General features: G+C 42.2%; 1 protein-coding gene across 10 annotated transcripts in view; it reads right to left on the bottom strand.

The window, feature by feature from the left end:
• Window positions 1-19746, bottom strand: part of Depdc5 (DEP domain containing 5, GATOR1 subcomplex subunit) — a 142020-nt gene that overhangs the window by 4238 nt on the left and 118036 nt on the right. For all 10 annotated transcript variants that reach the window (XM_004843507.4, XM_087198317.1, XM_004843508.4 and 7 more), the window contains 4 exons: window positions 18050-18277; window positions 11454-11623; window positions 6195-6366; window positions 3208-3268 (listed from right to left, as the gene is read on the bottom strand). In XM_004843507.4, the coding sequence (XP_004843564.1) occupies window positions 3208-3268; window positions 6195-6366; window positions 11454-11623; window positions 18050-18277 (631 nt within the window). The remainder of the gene's footprint in view (window positions 1-3207; window positions 3269-6194; window positions 6367-11453; window positions 11624-18049; window positions 18278-19746) is intronic.

The following is a 19746-nucleotide window of genomic DNA, read 5'->3' as shown; positions in this document are numbered from 1 at the left end:
CCCAGGTGTTGGACATGGAGCTATGCAATTTAATGTTTGTCCTGCTGGGTTTTGGTCTTGCTTTGGTCCTACTCCTTTCTATCCTCCTATTCCTCCTTTTTGGAATGGGAATGTTTACCCTGTGCCATTGTATGTTGGCAGTATATACAGGGACTCATGGCTAAGATTTTGCCTTTTGTCTTAGAGAAGACTTTGGGCTTAGACGTTTCAGCAGTGCTAGAACTGTTAAAACTCTGATGACAGGGCTGGGGATTTAGCTCAGTGGCACAGTCCAGAGTTTGATCCCCAGTACCAGAAAAATGAAAAATAAAAAACAACTTTGACGACACTTAGAGACGGACTAAATGCATTTTCCCTAAAAAGATACAGATGAGTCTTTTGGCAGCCAGGGACAGAATGTAACAGTTTAGATTGAAAATGTCTCCCAAAGATCTTATACGCTCACAGGACTTTTGGAAGCTTGTTTGGAAGTTCTATCAGGGGAGTGCAGCTACTCGTATATCCTTGTATACCAAAGAAACGGTCCTTCGTCCTCTCTGACCAATCATGAAGCTTCAGGAGGGACATACATGGAGCAATGAGGGAGGAAAGGGACACCTGCCTAGTCAGCCAGGTCAGCCAGGTCCGCCAAAGCAGCCCTGGAGATCAGGAGGGTGACAGATGTACATATGTCACAGCCAGATTGCCCTCACATCCATTCATAGGACTTTTGGAAGGGGACTGAGTCATGATGGTGATACAGCTGACTTACTGTTAATAGGTGGGGTCTGGTCAAAAGAGGTGAGTCACTGAGGGTGTGACCTGAAATGGTATGTCTCCTTTCCTGGTTTCTCCCTTCACTCTCTGCTTTCTAGCCACCATGAGAGAGATGAGCAGCTTTCCTTTACCCAGGTCCTTCTGTTTCTGTCTTGGAGCCTGTTTCTGAGTCTGCCAACAATGGACTGAAATTTCTGAAAATGTGAGCCAAAATAAACCTCTCATCCTTTAAGCTGTGGATGTTGGGTAGTATGTGTCAGAGATAAGAAAATGACAAACACAATTCCACTCCTTGCAAAAGCCAAAAGTGTAACAACTACTCTGGGCAAGACACTTTGCTGGGCATTGCAGAAGAAAAAACAGAAAAATGTATAATTTTGTGCTTCAGGTGCCCCTTGAATCAGTGTAATAGATTGACAGAGTGTTCTGGAAGAAAAAGAAACAAGTGAGCTACAATAAATCTTTCTTCCTTAAAAAGTAAAGAAAAAGAAAGGGAAATTCAGAGTGGAGGGGTCTATGGGTCCTGGTAGAAGACACTGATAGCAGTAGAAGAGGTAGGGGCTTAGATTACAAGGTGGAAGGTGACACACAGCTGAGTCAGGTGCAGTGACACATGGGAACTGGTGGAAGGTGCCTGGGAAAATTAGGGGTTGGAAAAGTAGGCTAAAGAGGAAAAGGCAACAGTTTAGAGGAAATATGACCAGAATCTGAGCTGAGGGGGACCAGAAGGAGCCTACTTCGAAGAAAAAAGAATAAGTGCCAAATAGAGGTCACATTCCAAGTGATATCCTGGCAGTAAGATGAAATGATTGCCTGGTGAGGTACAAGGCAAGCAGTATAAGAGCTATTTACAAACTCAGCAATGAGATGGAGTTTTCCTAATGACTACTGTCTCCTGCAGGCTCATTAGGTGAGCCCAACAAGCCTGTATGGATGAGCAAACAAAGGGTTGGTAGTTCCAAGACTTGCCACAGAATTTCCACAGTTCCTCATCCAAATGCTGATGGCGATGGGCCAGGTCTTTCTGCTTCCCACATCAAGGCCCTTTCTCACTGACCACTGTGCTCTCTCTGCACTATCCTAAATCTGCACTTCCTCTCACTTGAAGGAGGAAATCAGCTGCCCTGGCATTCATTCCATAGCCTCTACTAAGTCTCTGAGGTAGGTCTACACCTTAGGATAAGGGCTAAAGTAGATAGGGAAAACTTGGGTGGGAGAGGCTTAAGAGTTTGGACTTCATCCTGTTGGCTGTGAGTGTATGTATGGGGGAGATAACATGACACTGACCAAAGTGTAGCAAGGTTACTGAAGCAAGAATAGGAGGTTTTGTTTTCAACATGATTAACAAAGTAGTAATCAGACCATGACTTAGTGATGACTGCAGACAATGCGATTTGCTGGACTGGTCTAGGATGAAACAGCTAAGCCTAGGGGAAGGCTTTCCCTGGCATATGTATTAGATGCCAAGAAATATCTACTGACATCTTTTGCTTTTATTTATTGTCTTTTTTTGTGGTACTGGGGATTGAACTCACAACCTCACATATTGATAGGCAAGCACTCTACTACCGAGCCACATCCCCAGCCCTTATTTTATTTTTTTCTTGGTATTGGGGATTGAACTCAGGACCTTGCATTTGCGAAGCAGGTGCAGTGATTCTGCGCTAAATCCCTGGCCTATTTTTTTCTAAAATCTTGAGACAGGGTCTTGCTTAGCTGCCCAGGCCTCAAACTTGTGATCTTGGGCTGGGGATTTAGCTCAGTGGTGCCACCGCCTGCCTTGCAAGCGCAGGGTCCCGAGTTCGATCCCTGGTACAAAAAAACTTGTGATCTTTCTGTTTCAGCCTCTTGAGTAGCTGGAATTACAAGTGTACACCACTGTACCCAGTTCATCTATTGCCTTTTAATCATTCACTGACTTTCAACACGTCATGGGTCTCTTGAAAATTTTTTCTTTTCTTTTCTAAATTTTATTTCTGTAGATTAAACCCAAGGCCTTCCCATAGAATTACATCACCTGCCCCTTTTTTATCTTGAGACAGTTACCAAGCTGCCCAGGCTGGTCTTGAATTTGCAATCTTCCTGCCTAAGCCTCTTGAGTAGCTGGGATTACAGGTGTGCATCACCACGTCCAGCTACAATTTTTTCATTTCATGCTATCTCCTGGATAGCTTAGCTCAGGTTCCTATCAGAGGCTAACAAAATAGCTCTAAGTACTCCCTCATCAGAAGGGAATAAGGTCTGAAAAACAATAGCTACAGGAACTGGCAGGGTAGTGCTTATCTCTGAACCCAAGACAAAGAGTCCAGTTGGAGATAAGCAGTGAACTTGTCATTGGTGGAACAGATCTTTTTCCTCAGGAACAAAACAAACTGGGTTTCACTTTTGTAACTGCTATTCAAGACAAATACTGATTCCTCCCCATTATTCTCTTTTGCCAAAGGGCCAAACCTCTGTGCAATGGCTTCCTGGAAAAGGTGCATTCGATCCCAATATGTTTCTGGTTCAAAACCTGAAAGAAAAAGAATAAACGCTGAGTTTTGATCCCAAGATTTATAATTTCCCATCTGTCTGGGCTTCCACACCCTATATTACTCTTGGAAATTTTTGTCCATTGAACCTAAGCTCTGCTTTTCCACACTAACTGCTTGGGGGCAAGATCAGTTACCATCTCAAGGTCAAAGAAAGGACAATTATACGTTCATACCATCCCTTTCTCTAAGGTACAGCAGGGTCTAGAAAGGTGATAAGTCCAGAAGCCATTGTGAGCTACCAGAACCCAATATAATATTCTATACCAAAAGCTGAGAGGAACAGTTTACAGTACAAAGAGAAGATAAACCTTAAATGCATGTTAGCTCCTTCTAAAGAACAATAACAAGGGCCGGGGGTTTAGCTCAGTGGTTTCGCTGCCTGCTGTGCAAGCACAAGGACCCCAGTTTGATCCCCGGTACCAAAAAAAAAAAAAAGAACAATAACAACACCACCTATGGTTTTATATTCCCAATTTTCCATTTTCCCATAAAGAAAGACAATATTATAAACTCTTTTTAGGGGTAGGGAAATTGAAGTGAGTAAATATAAAAATAAATTTTTGACAAGTGATCAGTTGGGGAGGGAGCAAAGCACATGCATCCCCTCCCCCATCAACCAAGGTATTTGGTCCTACAGGGATGCTGCTAAAAACCAAATGCTGAGTGAGGAGGTAGGAGAGCTGAGCAGGCTGTCACATAGCAACAGGCAGCAGAGCCCAAACTACTCTTGGGATGGAGTTGTTGAGGGCTGGGGTAGCAATTGCACAGATACCCCAAAGGCTTGAGGCCCCTGAAGTGGCTTTATAACTCCTTCCATATTTGGAACTTTCTAGCTAAGACAGATTTCAGGGTTCTGGACGAGAAAGAGCAAAAATGAAAAAAGGGCTTCAGCTTTAGTAGGAAAACATACACACACACACAGCATCTTCTCAGATTTTAAGATTCTGAATTCACTTGTTCCAGAAAGCAGTGATAAACTGATTTTTAGACTCAATTCCTTACTCCTTTAAACTAGGACTCCTTTCTTTAGCTGTAACCATGGCAACCAACAGAGGATGCTGGTCTTGAAGACTGGTAATAACTTGCAGGGAAAACCATCAACTTGCACAAAAATGTCCTCTAATGCCATCCCTCTGAGCAATGCTATGCAGTTACAGTGAGAGTGGAAAGCCCCAGAGTCTTGGAGATGATGTGAGGGAAGATCTCTCTGTCCCTCCAAATTTATTAATAACAACACTACAAGGAGCTGCCTGGTTTAAAATTGTCTGATAGGTACACAATCATCCAGCATTTCAGGACTGCATAAAAGGTCCTCTCTCAGCCATGCTGTGAGGTTAAAGAATGTGTGTGTGCAGAAGAACTTTCAAAAATCTTTATTATCAAATAGGTTACACATGTGTAAATACTGAATAGTTTCTCTGGTGGGAGAAACTGAAAGTGTAAATAAGGATCAAAATGTATAATAGATATTGTGAAATAGGAAGAAAAGGTCCAAAGGGGAAAGGGAAGTGGGAGAGGTAGGGAAAAGGAAAGAAGGGGAAGGAATAAATATGAGAAAAGGAAAAAATGGAAACAAAGTCTCTGTAAATAGGGATGGGTGGAGGGGTTGGAGGGGAGGAGAATGGGGGAAAAAATAAGAACCAAGATACATCATGTAAAGGTGCAAACTCCCAATAATGAATGTCAATATACTGTATACCTAAAATGTACCAATAAAATTAATGAAAAAATTTTATTACCTTGGAATCTATGGCCAGGAAGGGACTTTGTGGGGCTTACCTGGAACCCCAACCATCACTTGGAACATTGCATCTTTACAAAAATGTCTTATAAATTTTAAATGAAGAATATACAGATGAGCCTTTGGGAAAAAAAGGCTATCTGCACAAGTAGGGCAGCCTGTCACATGAAAGCACATAAAAACTGAGCTTGGCCTTTCTCACGTGGAAGACCATCTCATCCTCTGCTGCCTACCAGGACACACACACAAAAGAGCATGGAAAGAAAGTATCTCCCTTACACCACAAGTTGTTTCTTTCCCATTTATAATCTTTATGTCAAAGGGCTCCTTACAAATCGGCATCAATTCTCGTCTTTGATTTAAAAAAAAACATCATCTGTGAATTCATGGAAAACTTTAGGAGATATCATCTCTCACACACACACACATACACACACACACACACAGCCACACACAAAGGGTACACATGATAAAAGGCAATGTACTGTGTAAAGTAGAACTCATCCTTTTTTTCTGTCCTAAACACGGTAGACCAGGACTGAGTGGCAGGTCAGGTGAGTTCTGTGAGCCTTTGTTTTGATTGCAACCATGTTCTGACCTGGGTTCTGCTGTCCTCCTCTGAGCTTACTCCAGCTCTGCTTCATCTTTCTTGATATGTAGGATTCAAGCCATATGCAGGGTTCCAGGAGCTGACACATTACATCTTTACATTATAGGATACTGTTACTTTTTTTGCTTTCAGTGCCCTGTTATGCCTTTTTGCAAAGAAAAGCATATGTAAGCCTCCCATGAGGTTCAAGTCCACATAGCCCTAGACCAGTTAGGCTGATGAACACAAAAGAAGGCACAGGAGAATAACAGTACTAGTAGGGATTTATGGTGCATGGCATCATCTTCCACCTACTGCTCTAGGCCCTATGGCAGTCCTCAAAGGTGGGAAGGCAGATCTAGCTAATCTCATTTTAGTAATAAGGAATATGAGGCTGAGCCACTACGTAAAGAACTAGGATGGAAACCCAGATCATTTTGGCCCCTTGGAAAAAGTCTCTCTCTCTCTCTCTTTTTTTTTAACTAGCCTGAGTTGATCAGATACCCAGAGAGGTATCCTTGGGGCAAGGGTCTTACTCACTGACACAGAACTTCCAGAAGGGAGTATCTCTTACTGTCAAACAGATGCTCGCTGCCTTCCTTGATCAAGCAGCTGATGTTGAGTGGAATGAAGAGCTGGGCTCGAAGGGGATCACCATACAGATAACTGGGCAAAGCAAAAGGACCTTCCAAAACAGGGACCAACAAAAAGCCACAGGAGGTAGCTTTTCGATGCCAGCCTTGGACCTGGTGGAAAGTACAGAAATAAACAGTGTCATCTCCAAATTCTTTCAGACAAGAAAAAAATACTTCCATGGGGCAAACCTGCCAAAGCCGTGACACGAATATTGATTGGCATGTTCATTTATTCATGTTCACTGGCTCCAAACTCATTCTGGACAGGAAAAAGTGCAGTTTCACTTCCTGACAAATACTTGAAAAACTGAGATGGCCACACGGCTCCCTTTCATGCCCCAAGCTTCTAAAACTTTACTGATTCTTTTGTAAAGAAAGGACTGAAGAAAGTCCTTTCTTACTCTGTGGGTTGTTGGAGGAAGGGTATAGGATATAGGTAAAATTCTTCTAATGTTGTCCTTTATCAAGAACATAAGGAAAAAAATAAAATAAATAAAATTTAAACAAGAACACAAGGACTGGGGATACTGTTCAGCCGTAGAGCACCTGCCTAGTATGCACAAGGCCCTGGGTTCAATCCCCAACACCAGAGAAAGCAATTCACTCAGGCTGGTTGAGAAAAAGATGACGTAGGATAGAAAATGACTGTGGTGGCCTTTGGCCAAAAGTTAATGCAGACAACATGCAGAATGAGAGCCATTCTTAGTGAGAATTCCCCAAAGACCAAGAATGAAAATTACTGGGGCCTAAAGACAAACTAGCCATCAATAACACTTTCTTGGAAAACAGTGGCAGCTTTCTAGTTTTTCAAATACTTTTTTTAACCACAAAATTGATGCTTTTTGGGGGTGGAAGGGGATTGAGACAGGGCCTCACTGTGTAGCTCACACTGACCTTGAGCTCACTATGTAACCCAGGCTGGCCTTGAACTTCTTGTGATCATCCTGCCTTGGCTTCCTGAGTTCTGGGATTAGAAATGTGTGCTCAGAAATATATAAAATTTTATTTTTATTTTATATTTTTTTCTTTAAAGCTGGGGATATAGTACTGTGGTTAAGCACTTGCCCAGCATCTGTAAGGCCTTCAGTTTGATCCTCAGTAGCAAAAAAAAAAAAAAAAAAATGCTGATGGATTTGGCTTCTGGCATAAAGATGAGATCTATATCAAAATTTTTCGAGTTAGTTTTTTCAAGACAGGGTCTTGCTATGTCACCTAGGCTAGCCTCAAACTTGTAGGTTCAAGTGATCCTCTCATCTCGGCCTTCTGAGTAGCTAAGCCTTCTGGTTAAACAATATTATTTTAAAATGACAGAACCTAGGCACAGTAGTGTGTGCCTGTAGTCCCAGGTACTTGTGAAGCTGAGGCAGGAGAATCACTTGACCCCCAGGAGTTCAAGACTAGCCTGGACAGCATACCAAGACCCTACCTCAAAATAAAAAAAATAAATAAATAAAATGAAATGAAACAGTTTGTGCCATACCAAGACTTAAATCTAAGTTGACTCTTAGATTTTCCCCAGGAACACTCATAATAACAGCAATGAAACCAAGATCTCTGGGTTCACCAAGTTAATTCCTAAGGCTCAGTCAACAACATTTTTACATTCTGGGAGGCTGAGGCTGGAGGACCGCCAAGTTTGAACCTAGCCTGGGCAACTGGTGACTTACCATGACCCTGTTGCAAAATAAAAAAGGGCTGGGTATGTAGTGCAGTGCAAAGGGCCTGGGTTCAATCCCCAGTACCACACACACACACAAAAGGCAATATTTAGCCTGATAAAATCTGATTTATAACAAATGTTGGACATTGCCTTAATAATTCACCCACATTAATGTTTAAAAATAACAAAATGGCCAGATGCGATGGTGCACACCTGTAATCCCAGCACTTGGGAGGTTGAAGTAGGAGAATCACCATGTATTGAGGTCAGCCTGGGCTACATAGTGAGTCCAAGGCCAGCCTAAACTACATGTAAGACCTTGTCTAAAACAAAACAAAACAATGACAAAAGCATTATCAATGTCCAGTAGTTTTTACATGAATAGATGTGAAAAACACACTTTTTAAAGATAGTCTGTAAATTCCTCAGAGGAAATAAACATTTTTCTTCCTTTCCAACTGCAACTATATGTCTGCAAGCGCTAAGGTTGTATTATTTTAAGATAGGGTTATCTGGCAGGGCCTGCAAAGAGAACAGTTATGCCTACTGGGTCAGAGGGTTAGTTTTGCCTGGAGGGAGCATTCCTCCCAGTGTCAAACAGCTGGGGAAGAGCTGGTGTCCGGTGTCATCTGTAAACTGAGCAGGACGAGCAGCTGATATCTTATTTTAGATCTTAAGGTGCTCCCTGGATGATAACTCTTTCTGAGAGAGAGGTCCTCGAAGATACTAATGGCATATATTGAGGTGCCTGCAGGTAGAGACCCAAACTTCTCCCCCCGGGACACCATGTCTTGTGGGACAAAACTAGGCCCACAAGCTCTGGACAATAAAACTTGCTGCCAGTGCTATGCTCATTTCTCTTGGTTCATCTCTCAGCTTTCAGTAAACTTTTTCTGAACTTTCCAGCCGCTCTCAGCTGTGCAATGAAATGCTTGGGTCAGTGTTGCGGGGAGAGGACTCAGGTGAACCATAGGAAATTATTCTTTCTGGCTGAATCAGAGTATATAAAAGGAGTAGCAGATTGTGATGATAGTTAAGGAGGGCTCTGGGATAGTTAGGTTGGCTACAGAATGCTTATTCCATAGGCATGGGGACTGGGAAGGGCAGGGATGGATTCTTACTGCAGGAGTAATGAATGGCCTAATTAGATAGGCAGGTCAGAAAGACCAGTTAAAATGGGGCTTCTTAGCCTTGGCATTTGTGACATCTTGGGTCACTTAATTCTTTGTTTAGGTGCTGTCTTGTGCACTGTAGGACAATAAGCAGCAACTGTAGTCTCTACCCACTAGATGCCAGTAGGGAGTAGCACCCCTTACCCCTACTCTGTGTAATAAGCAAAAATGTCTGCAGATATTGGCAAATGCATGGCGGGGGGGCACACAATGACTTAAAAACAGTGATGCTCATCAACAGAGGGTTGGTTAAATTATGGTACAAATAAATAATAAAACATTCTGCAGCCCTTAAATACAATGAGGCAAAATGAAAACAAAAACCAACAACTGAAAAACACCAAACACAAACAAGATAGATTTATTTGTGTCTATATGAGGTATGATGGAATAATACGGTAAATGTTTAAATTTTTTTTAAAATTTGCTATAATAGGCCAGGGATTTAGCTCAGTGGTTCCAGTGCCTGCCTCGAAAGTGCAAGGTCCCGAGTTCAATCCCTGGTACCAAAAATAGGTAAATAAATAAAAATTTGCTATAATAAAAGACACACTGCCATTGATCTCCTTCAAAATAACCCCCCCCAAACACATTTAACCCCATCATTCTTGCTTCTTTGTGGACCAGTTCTGGAAGACCTCTGTGAGTGTCCTTAGTTGCACTGTGGGACTGCTTCAAAGCCCTGAATAGATTCAAAGTGTTTACTTTTCATAGTCATTTTGACTTTGGGGAAGAGCCAGAAGTCACATGGTGCCAGATATGGTGAATAAAGTAGATTAGGACACACTGATTTTTTTCAGCCTGTTTTTCTATCAGATGACACTTGGCAACAACATTCACTGACTTTTGGATCACGAAAAGACGTTCATGAAAGAGGACTTCCAGAATTGCTTCAAAAAGTGGCAAGAATGATGGGATAAATGTGTTTGAAGCAAGGAGGTATATTTTAAGGAAGATAATATAAGCAATGTGTTTTTTATTGTAAATTTTTTAAAATGTAATTTATTGTAATACATTATAAATGTTACTATAATTTTTAAAAATGTAAACACTCACTGTATATTTTGATCACCCATTTATGGAAGATACATAGATATAATAGAAAAAACAAATGTAAATAGGATACATTCCATGCTACCATCCCTGTTAAAAAAACAAGTAGTGCTGGGTGTGGCAGTGCACACCTGTAATCCCAGCTACTTTCAAGGCTGAGGCAGGAGGACTGCAAATTTGAGGCCCAGCCTCAGAAACATACTAAGGCCCTATATAGGGGGGAAAAAAAAAGCTAGGCATAGTAGGATATTCCTGTAATCCCAGCATTCTAGGAGGTTAAGGCATCAGGATTGCAAGTTTGAGCCCAGCCTGGGCAACTTAGTGACTTAGTGAGACCCTGTCTCAAAAAAAAAAAAAGAATTTTAAAGGGCTGGGGATATTGCTCAGTGGTGGAGCACCCTTGGGTTTGATTCCCCAGTACTGGGGTAACCGCCCCCCGCCCCCCACACACACAAAGAACAAGTTTCATGGTTTTGAATATGCACAGAATCTTTCTAGGAGAGCAGTCCCCAACCTTTTTGAGACTGGTTTCATGAAAGAGAATTTTTGCATGGACAGGGTGGGAGGCTGGTGGGTGGGTTCAGGATGATTCAAAGGAACATGCAACCTAGATCCCTCCACAGTAGTTCATAGCAGGCTTTGAGCTCCTATGAGAATCTAATGGCACCGGTGACCTGACAGGTGATGCAGCTCCGGCAGTAATGTGAGTGATGGGAGTGGCGGTAAATACAGATAAAGCTTCACTCACTTCCGCACCCATCACTCATTTCCTGCTGTGCAACCCAGTTCCTAACAGGTACAAGTCTGGGTCATGGGTTGGGGACCCCTGCTGTAGAAGTACACTAAACTATGTGAACTAAATGTAGTGGTGGTTACTTCAGATGGAAGTCCCAGGACACACAGATGGGAAAGACTTACTTTCCACTCAGGACCAGTGATTCTGAACTGGAGCAATACTCCCTCTCCTTAGTGTCATGTGCCAATTCTAAAGACACTTTTGGTTTTCACAGGTGGCCGTGTGTAGGTGGCCATTTAATGGGTAGAGGCTGAGGTTTTGCTCAACATCCTACAATGCACAGGACAGCTCCCCACTGCAGAGAATTATTCAGCCCTAGATGTCAGTCGTGCTAAGGTTGAGAAACCCTGTTCAAACAGTTTGTCTAATTTTTTAAAAAGTTTATTTCAATAGTCCAAGTGAAAGGTAGTAAAAGCCCGATCCAAATAATCAAAGTGACATGAATCATTACTAAGCATCTCCCATACCCTTTTGCTGGAAGAGCCAAAGGCCCTGATCACATGTATGAAACTCTCACCATCTCGAAGAGTACCGCAGCTGTCACTGCCATCCAGTGTAGTTTGATCTCAAATGCTGCATTCAGGGAGAAGTTGCCATGATAATAACAGCTACACCACTCCAGCCGGTCTGTGCGGTTGTTCACATCAACATCTAGGGTCACAGTCCTCTGCTCTGGGACAGTGGCAGCTGTGTCAGGACATAGGAGGAGATGAAGACAGAGGGGACAGGAATGGGATGAGGAGGACAAACAAACAGCTAAGCAATCGGATATGAAATAGCAGAATCACCTAACAGAAAATCACAAATTCTAGGAGTTTCTTGAAAATAATCTAGTCCAAGGGTCCACAAATTTTGCTATTTGTGGCTAAAGAATAAGTATTTTAGTTTTCATGAGCCATACGGTTTCTGTCACAACTGTTCAAGTCTGCCATTATAGTGTAAAAGCCGCCATAGCTGTTTTGTAAAGGAATGGGCTTGGCTGTGTTCCAATAAAACTTCATTTACAAAAACAGATTGTTATGGCAGTGAAAATATTGTATATGATATTCTAATGGTAAATGCACGTCATTATATATTTCTCCAAACCCACAGAATACTCAACACTAAGAGTGAACCTAATGCAACCATGGACTTTGGGTGATAATGTGTCGATGCAAGTTCATGGATTGTAAGAAATGTCACTCTGGTGGGGGGATGTTGACAGTGCACTGGATATGTATGTTGGCAGGGGATATACATGGACTTTGCTCAATTTTCCTGTGAACCTAAAATTCTTCTTTTAAAAATAAGTGTTTATAAAACAAATAGCTAACCAGATTTGGTGGGGTAACTGTGTTTTTCCTCTTCTTAAGCTAATCTAATTCCTTTATATATATATAAAAAAAAAGACAGCCCAAGGAAAGGAGATTCCTTGGCCAAGACCATACAGTCAGAGCCTTAGTCCAGCTGAACCCCAGGTCTTCTGATTTCAGTAACCCACAAGGGACAGGAGGAGAAACGGCCCAGACTACAGTGAGGCGGGAAATTTTCTTCTCTGATTGCAACACAGGGAGGCATTAGTTCTACAATCTTTTCTCAAGAAATGAGACTTCACCGAGTTCGATCCCTGGTACCAAAAAAAAAAAAAAAAAAAAGAAATGAGACTTCAGAATGAAGCTTAACACCTTGTTCCATCGTATTTGCGTGGCTAAAGAATTCCAGGTCAGTACCAAATTTGCTCATCCTATATGGGATCTCTGCTTAGAAATCCTACTCGACTCAATACAGGGATATAATCATTAGAGATGCATTAGACAATCAAATTCTTGACTGGGGTAAAGGCTTAAAAGAGGCTCAGATATTAAAAAAGGTCAGGTCTCTGTCCACCTGCCTGGGTACTACCACAACTAAGGCTTCTATAAATAATGATTTCCCCCTTATCCTCCCTGCCCCTGAGTTCAATTTTTTTTTTTTTTAATCTGAAGAAGTCAGCTTGGACCTAGGTTCTGGAAGTAGAAGCTCTAAATGGCTTTTATCACTGACAAGGACAAAGCAACTCCTGAGACAGCAATTTTGATGAGCTTCTGCTGAGAGACAAGGGAGTGATAGCTAGGGCACTGAATGGCACCCAGGTGATCTGATATTGGGCTGCCAGATGTACCACTTTTTTTTTTTTTTTTGGTACCGGGGATTGAACTCAGGTCCTTGCTCTTGCACAGCAGGCGGTGGAACCACTGAGCTACATGCCCAGCCCACCACTTATTGTTCTCTCAAAAACTAGAACATGCAGGGCCGGGGATGTAGCTCAGTGTCACCGTGCCTGCCTGGCAAGTGCAAGGTCCTGAGTTCGATCCCCGGTATAGCAAAAGAAAAAACAAAAAAACTAGAACATCCAAAATGAGAACAGTTGTGGATTTGGAGTGAGAAAATCTAAGCTCTTCCATTTACTAGCCATGTGTCTCTGAGACCATTGCTTTATTTCTCCTGGTTGCTTTCTGCAAACTGAGATGTGGCAGTCCAGTTACTTCAGAGAGGAGTGAGGATTAAGTGAAACAAGGCTGGAAAGGGGTCATAGGCTGGCAGCATTTTCAATGGAATGAATGACAAAACTTTCTGATAATAAGTTAATTGCCTACTGTTGCATTTGCTGACTCCAGACCTAATGTTCCAAATTCAATATTCCCCAATACTGCCAAATTATATCCATTCATATATTTTGACACAAACAAATATTTATTAAAGTTGACTACATGTCAAGTATTATTGTAGGTGTAGGGATAGCCAGTGAATAAAACAAAGTTCATCACATTTAAGCTTAAGTACTTGTGGAAGTGGAAAAATATATAAGCTATACAAACATACAAAATGTGGGAGAGAAAGAAGTACATGAAGGGTGACTGGTTTTCCTGGCCTAAGTGTCAGAATGAGAAGGAAATACTAAAGGAGAAGCAGACATGTGAGGGAAATAGCAGAGTTCTGTTTGAACACTGTATATCCAGTCATCTCACTCACATGTAGCAGATAAATAGATGGGTAAGTCTCAAACTGGAAGGTATAGTATCTCCATACTATATTCCAGAGATGAAAATTTAGGAGTGATCAGATCTCAGGATAATGAAGGCACTGTCCTGAAAAGAGGCTTAGGACACAGCGATGAGGGCCCACAGAGGGTTTTACCAGCCTAGGGAAGAAGGCTTGCCTGCTGCAATATTGAGAGATTTCTTAAGGGCTGGTGATTTAGTTCAGTCGTTCTGGCGTCTGCCTCACAAGCTCAAGGTCCTGAGTTCGATCCCCAGCATCAAAAAAAAAAAATTGAGAGATTTCTTAGGAAATCTTTCTTAAGAGAAAGCAGCAAAGGAGATTTGACAAAAATGGAGGACAGACAAGAACTGTGTTTGAGAGCCATGCAGTGAAAGGATTTAAAGGAGCACTTAGGAGTCATTTGACAAATGCTACAGACGGGCAAGAGGACTAAAACTAAGGAATAGCCACTAATCTAAGGAATTTGGGGCTCCCTGTTTATCTTAGGAAGTGCTATTCCAGCAGAAGGGATGGACAAAAACTTGATTTGAGCTTTTGGCAACAGAAGCGTGCCTGGAGTAGAGCAATGGGGATGTTTTTATGGGGACACTTAAGTAGAGAGGGCAAGTTCAGAAAGAGAGAGACTGACCATCAAAATACTGTGAGGGCTGGGATGCTGGGCTAAGTGAAGACTCTGGCCTTAGACTAGAGCAGGGGTGGCTCATCCAGTGCATGTAGGAGAGGAGCAGGGACAGATGCAGCTACTGGCAAAAGGAAAAAGGAATCTGGAATTAACTTCTGACTGATTCTGGGGTGGGGAGCCATGGTTAGGAAGTTTGGTGGCTCTGAACTGTTAATGAGGCAAGTGAAGATGTGAAATGGGTGAGGGAGAACAGAAAGATGACAAGATCATTTGGTTGTGGGTCCTGATGGGGATCAAAGAATTGTTGAATTCAGGACTAGAAAAAACATGTTTGAATGATGATCAGGGTGACAGAGGGAAGAAATGCCACATTAAGGGAGTTACAGTTTTGTGGCAGGGCTTGGAACCCAAGTGTTCTTCATCACAAAAGGCTCTGGCCACCTCTGGACCTGGGCCATCATGTGAATCAAATGAAGTCTAGGCAGGCTTTGACTTGTCTTCCTGAGGCTGATTTGTAGTGCAGTTAGAACCCAGGCTTCTGGGTAGTCTTGAGAATAAACTCCAGCTCTAGCTCTGAGTAGACACACAGCCTTAAGTAAGTGACTTCCCCTCTCTGAGCCTCAATCTCCTGAACTCTAAACCGTAACTCACAGTACCGGTAACAGCCATGGGATAAAGACGAAATGAGAGGACTTTCTATGTGTTACAGTGCGTAACACATAAATGCTCTACAAATCAAGGTATTAATGTTATTACCAGTGCTTCCACATTAGGTGGGGCTAAAGGAACCATAAACACCACCACTAAAAGCACAAGAGGACCCAGGAGCCAGGATGGAACACAGAATACTTCATTTTAATATCCCAACTCAAGTTCTGACTATTCATTCGACCTCCTAACTCTGAAACACCCCTTATTACATGTTGACCTGACACTTGCTTAGAGAAGTTACTAATGAGCTTCAAAGCCTTGCAGGTGTCCTGAATATTTCATTCATGGATCCTTCCTAGACTCCTTCAATTCCCCCAGGGCAGTGGTTATCAATGGGGGGTAATTTTGTGCACATACACACAAACACATACCCCAGAGCACATTGTGGCCAATGTTAGGAGACATTTTGTCACACTAGGGGTGGGGAAGTAGAACTAGGCATCTAGTGGTCAGAACAAGGGATGATGCTAGATATTCTATAATGCACAGGTCAGCCTCCCACAATAAAGATATCTGGCCCAAAATGTCCTTATTGCCAAATTTGAGAAGCCCTGCTCTAACATTCTATATACCCTGTGAGAAAAGATTCATAGCAGAATAATTCCTTTTATCAAAAACTTTCAAGAACAGGAAATTTTCCAAATAAATAATAGCTACCTCCCACCTTAAAAGAATCAAAACTTAACAAGTATATTTTGGAAAACATTTTGCCAAAGTGAATTATTGATGCACCTGCTGCTAACATGTGCCTCTGATTCAATGTCTCTAACCTGGGGTATTGCTGAGAAACCTATAACCAAACTTGTTAGAATACAGCAAACAGGCCCCTTCTGGTTGAGGCCCTCTCACAAGGAAGTGACACTTGGAATTTGACATTTTATTGGGTTCTTCAGGAACATTTTTGCTACCTTCAACTCTCAGGTAAATACAGTGTCACCACACATGATCCAATATTTATTTACAATAACTCTCATCTTTGTCTCAGTAACCTTGGGAGTGGGAGGTTTCAATTCTCTCTTTTGTATATATCTGAAGAGCAACTAGCTTTCAGGCTTAGTCCTTGCTCCTCAGAGAAGATGAAAACTCGTAGCTATTAAGTAAGGAAAAAACAGGCTTTAAAACTTGGCTATTAAAAATAAGCTTGACTTAGTGGGGAATATGGGATAAAACTTAGCCTCTTGAGCATCTCCCCACATGCAATCCAGTGCTATGAATGGCTATGAATTAACACTGCACTTTATGGAATTCTTGTGCTATAAAAAGTTTTTGAAGGCCAGGGATTTAGCTTAGTGGCAGTGCACCTCCCTGAAAAGCGCAAGGTCCTGAGTTTGATCCCTGGTACAAAAAAAAAATTTTTTTTTTTGAGACAGCGTCTCATTAAGTTGCCCAGGCTGGCCTCAATCTTCCAATCCTCCTGCTTCAGCCTTCCATTTAGCTGAGATTACAGATGTGTGCTGCCACACCTAGCTTGTTTATTTTATTTCTAATAGGTATTCCTGGCTCCACTTTTATTGTGAGACTACTCACTTTACTTCCCCTTGGCATTAAGGTACCTGCCTTTTACTTGCTACCTCTAATAGGCTCTTGCATGGCATAAAATGCTCAGCTGCTCATAGGCCTTTGGTCTCAAGCCCACGGAGTACTCTACATGGTTTAGGTTGCTGGAAATGAGCTCCCCAGAATAACAGTGAGTATGTGACCTCCTTGCTCCCAGATGACCTCAAGGAAACGGGGAGTTAGAAGTACGACAAAGGGGAGAAGGGAAAGTCATGTGTGCCTGGGTGAAGGGAGGAGGAGCTGTTCCTCTTGTGGCTTTGCCCCATCTTCTCCTCTCCTTCACTTTTCACAGAGAACACTGGTCACAATGGTGTGCATGCAAGGTGAAGTCAGAGTCATGCCAAGATCTAAGCAAATCTAAGGCTCTGGAAACTGTGATGGCTATAAAGGTGTTCATCCTACCAACTAGATAAGAATTCCAATAACCTGGGCTTTAGAGACAAATGGTCCGAAAGTAGCATTTCACTGGAGTTTATGTTGTGACTGCTTCCTTCCAGAGGGTTTTCAGGATCTCTTCAATGTGACCCACAGATAAATCCAGTGGTGCCTCGCCCACCGTATGAATCTTTTAAATTTAAAGAATTTAAAGAACTTCAAATCTCAACCACTTGGGCTGGCCTCCAGAGCAAAGGTCTCTATTTCCTATCTATTTTCATAAGCAGGTATTCACTCCTATGTTAGCCACAGGAACCATGGAAAAGGGGAAAGAGTTCCAGGTGGCATTCCTTGGTGTGGTAAGCAAACTGGAGAGGAAGAGATGAGTGGAGAGTGATGCTTAGCTTGAGTGTCTGGAATAGATCATCTTTTATAGTCCTTCCTTTTCTGACATCCTATGGATGCTAGAGTTTTAGGGAAGCCCTATGGCAGGAACTAAACCTGAAGAGAGCACTAGCTAACAACCCCTGTATCCTGTGGGCCTTGTGGAAAAAATGGTCATACTTTCTATTCTCTCCTATCTATGCAAGTTTGGTACCATGCTCTGATTTGTGAGGTTCTAAATACTGTCTGCTGGTTAAGACAGTAATGAACCTAGACCTACTCTTTCAGGAAGACAGCACAGGAACCCTCAATGCCAGCAGACATAGTGGCTAACGTGACGGCCACAGTAGCTCTAATTCTGGCATCATTCTCTTGGTTGGCCGCCACCTTTTCCCAGCCACTTGCCAGTGTATACCCAGACCCCAGCTAAGTCAAGCATTTACCTAAAAGTGCAGCTGCTTGGCTCCGTCCTCCAAAACTTCGACTAAAGGAGCTGTGCCTACTTGCATAGGAGGCTGGTCGGCTGGGCAGCCAGGGCAAGAGGAAGGCAGGAATCTCAGAGTGCAAGAGCTCTTCTGCCACAAAGGCCACCTCAAACCACTTGCGCTGGAAGCTGGCAAAGTCATCCACCCCTGCTGTGTGCCAAGTTGCTGTGTGCTGCTGCGTGGCCACTGGAAAAAGTAGAGGGGAGAGAAGGCTCCCTCAGCACATTTATTTGTTTATTTATTTATTTTACTGCTGCATGCTACAACATGAACTTGAAAACATTACACAAAGTAAAAGAAACCAGTCATAAAAGGCACATATTCATAACTCCATTTATATGAAATATACAGAGTAGGCAAATCTTTAGAGACAGAGAGCATATCAGCGGTCACCCAGGGAATGGAGGAAGGACAGACTGGAGTGACTACCAATGTGGATGGCGTTTCCTTTTTGAGGTGACAAAAATGGTCTGGAACTAGATAGAGGTAGTGGTTACACAACAGCATGACTGTTCCAGATGCCCAATTAAAGTGGTTAACTTTGTTATGTGAACATTACTTCAACTTTATATTCTTAGTTTCAGAGCATATAATGGTAACCTGTTTTGTTTTTCAATTCAAAGGCAAAAACAGGAATTTATTGGTCAAACTTAGACTTTAAAGGAAAAAGTATCAACAGACATATAGTGGCTACAAAGAGAAAAATAAATTCCACATAGATCCACTTCTGTCATGTCCTTCAACAAGAGAACACAATTGAGTGGTACCAAATGAGCTATATCATTTCATACACAACTGCTTAGATTCAGATGTGGAGAAACCATCTGTCTGCAGGATGGGAGTCACTTTTAGGCAAGGTCTTCATGTGTGCTTTGTGTATTAGACACACTGTTGTGAGTCCTGGGTGTCTCCAGGGCTATTATGAGACCTGCTAGAAACTGCTCCCCTCTGGGGAATTACTTTTCCTCATTAAAAAACAAACAAAGCCAAGGACTAGAGATGTGGCTCAGTGGTAGAATGCTTGCCTAGCATGTTCGAGACCTTGGGTCTGATCCCTAACACTGTAATTAATCAATCAATACAGAGTCAGCCCTCTGGATCTGTGGACTCTATTGAAATTCAACCAGTCACACATCAAAAATATTCAGAAAAAAATTGTGTTTATACTAACCATGAAGACTTTTTTTCTTATCATTCCCTAAACATACAGTATGACATAGTAGTTACACTGCATTAGGTATTACAAATAATTTAGAGATGATATAAACTATATAAAAGAATATGTTTTATATCAGAGATTTGAACATTTGTGGATTTTTGTATCCTAGGAGAAAAGGCATCCTAGAACCAATCCCCCCCAACACCAAAGGATGATTATTTAAAGCTGAACTTGGAAAATTTGCTAGGACTAAGTAGTCTTGCTGAGGAAACAAATCAAGCCTGGAAAACCAGCAAGTAAGAAGTGATAGATATTGTGAGAAGCCACAGATTGGAGCTTATCATATTTCATCAGAACCACTTGTACTGGGTGGTGGGAGTAAGACACTACAATTAAAAATGGTTACCAGGGCCAGGGATTTAGCTCAGTGGTTCCAGCGCCTGCCTCGCAAGCGCAAGGTCCTGAGTTTGATCCCTGGTACCAAAAAAACGGTTAC

The sequence above is a fragment of the Heterocephalus glaber genome, unplaced genomic scaffold, assembly GCF_053883595.1.
Source record: "Heterocephalus glaber isolate CG9 unplaced genomic scaffold, H.glaber_assembly_v1.0 deba00001687, whole genome shotgun sequence".
NCBI lineage: Eukaryota > Metazoa > Chordata > Mammalia > Rodentia > Bathyergidae > Heterocephalus > Heterocephalus glaber.
This window is presented reverse-complemented; position numbering and strand designations above follow the sequence as displayed.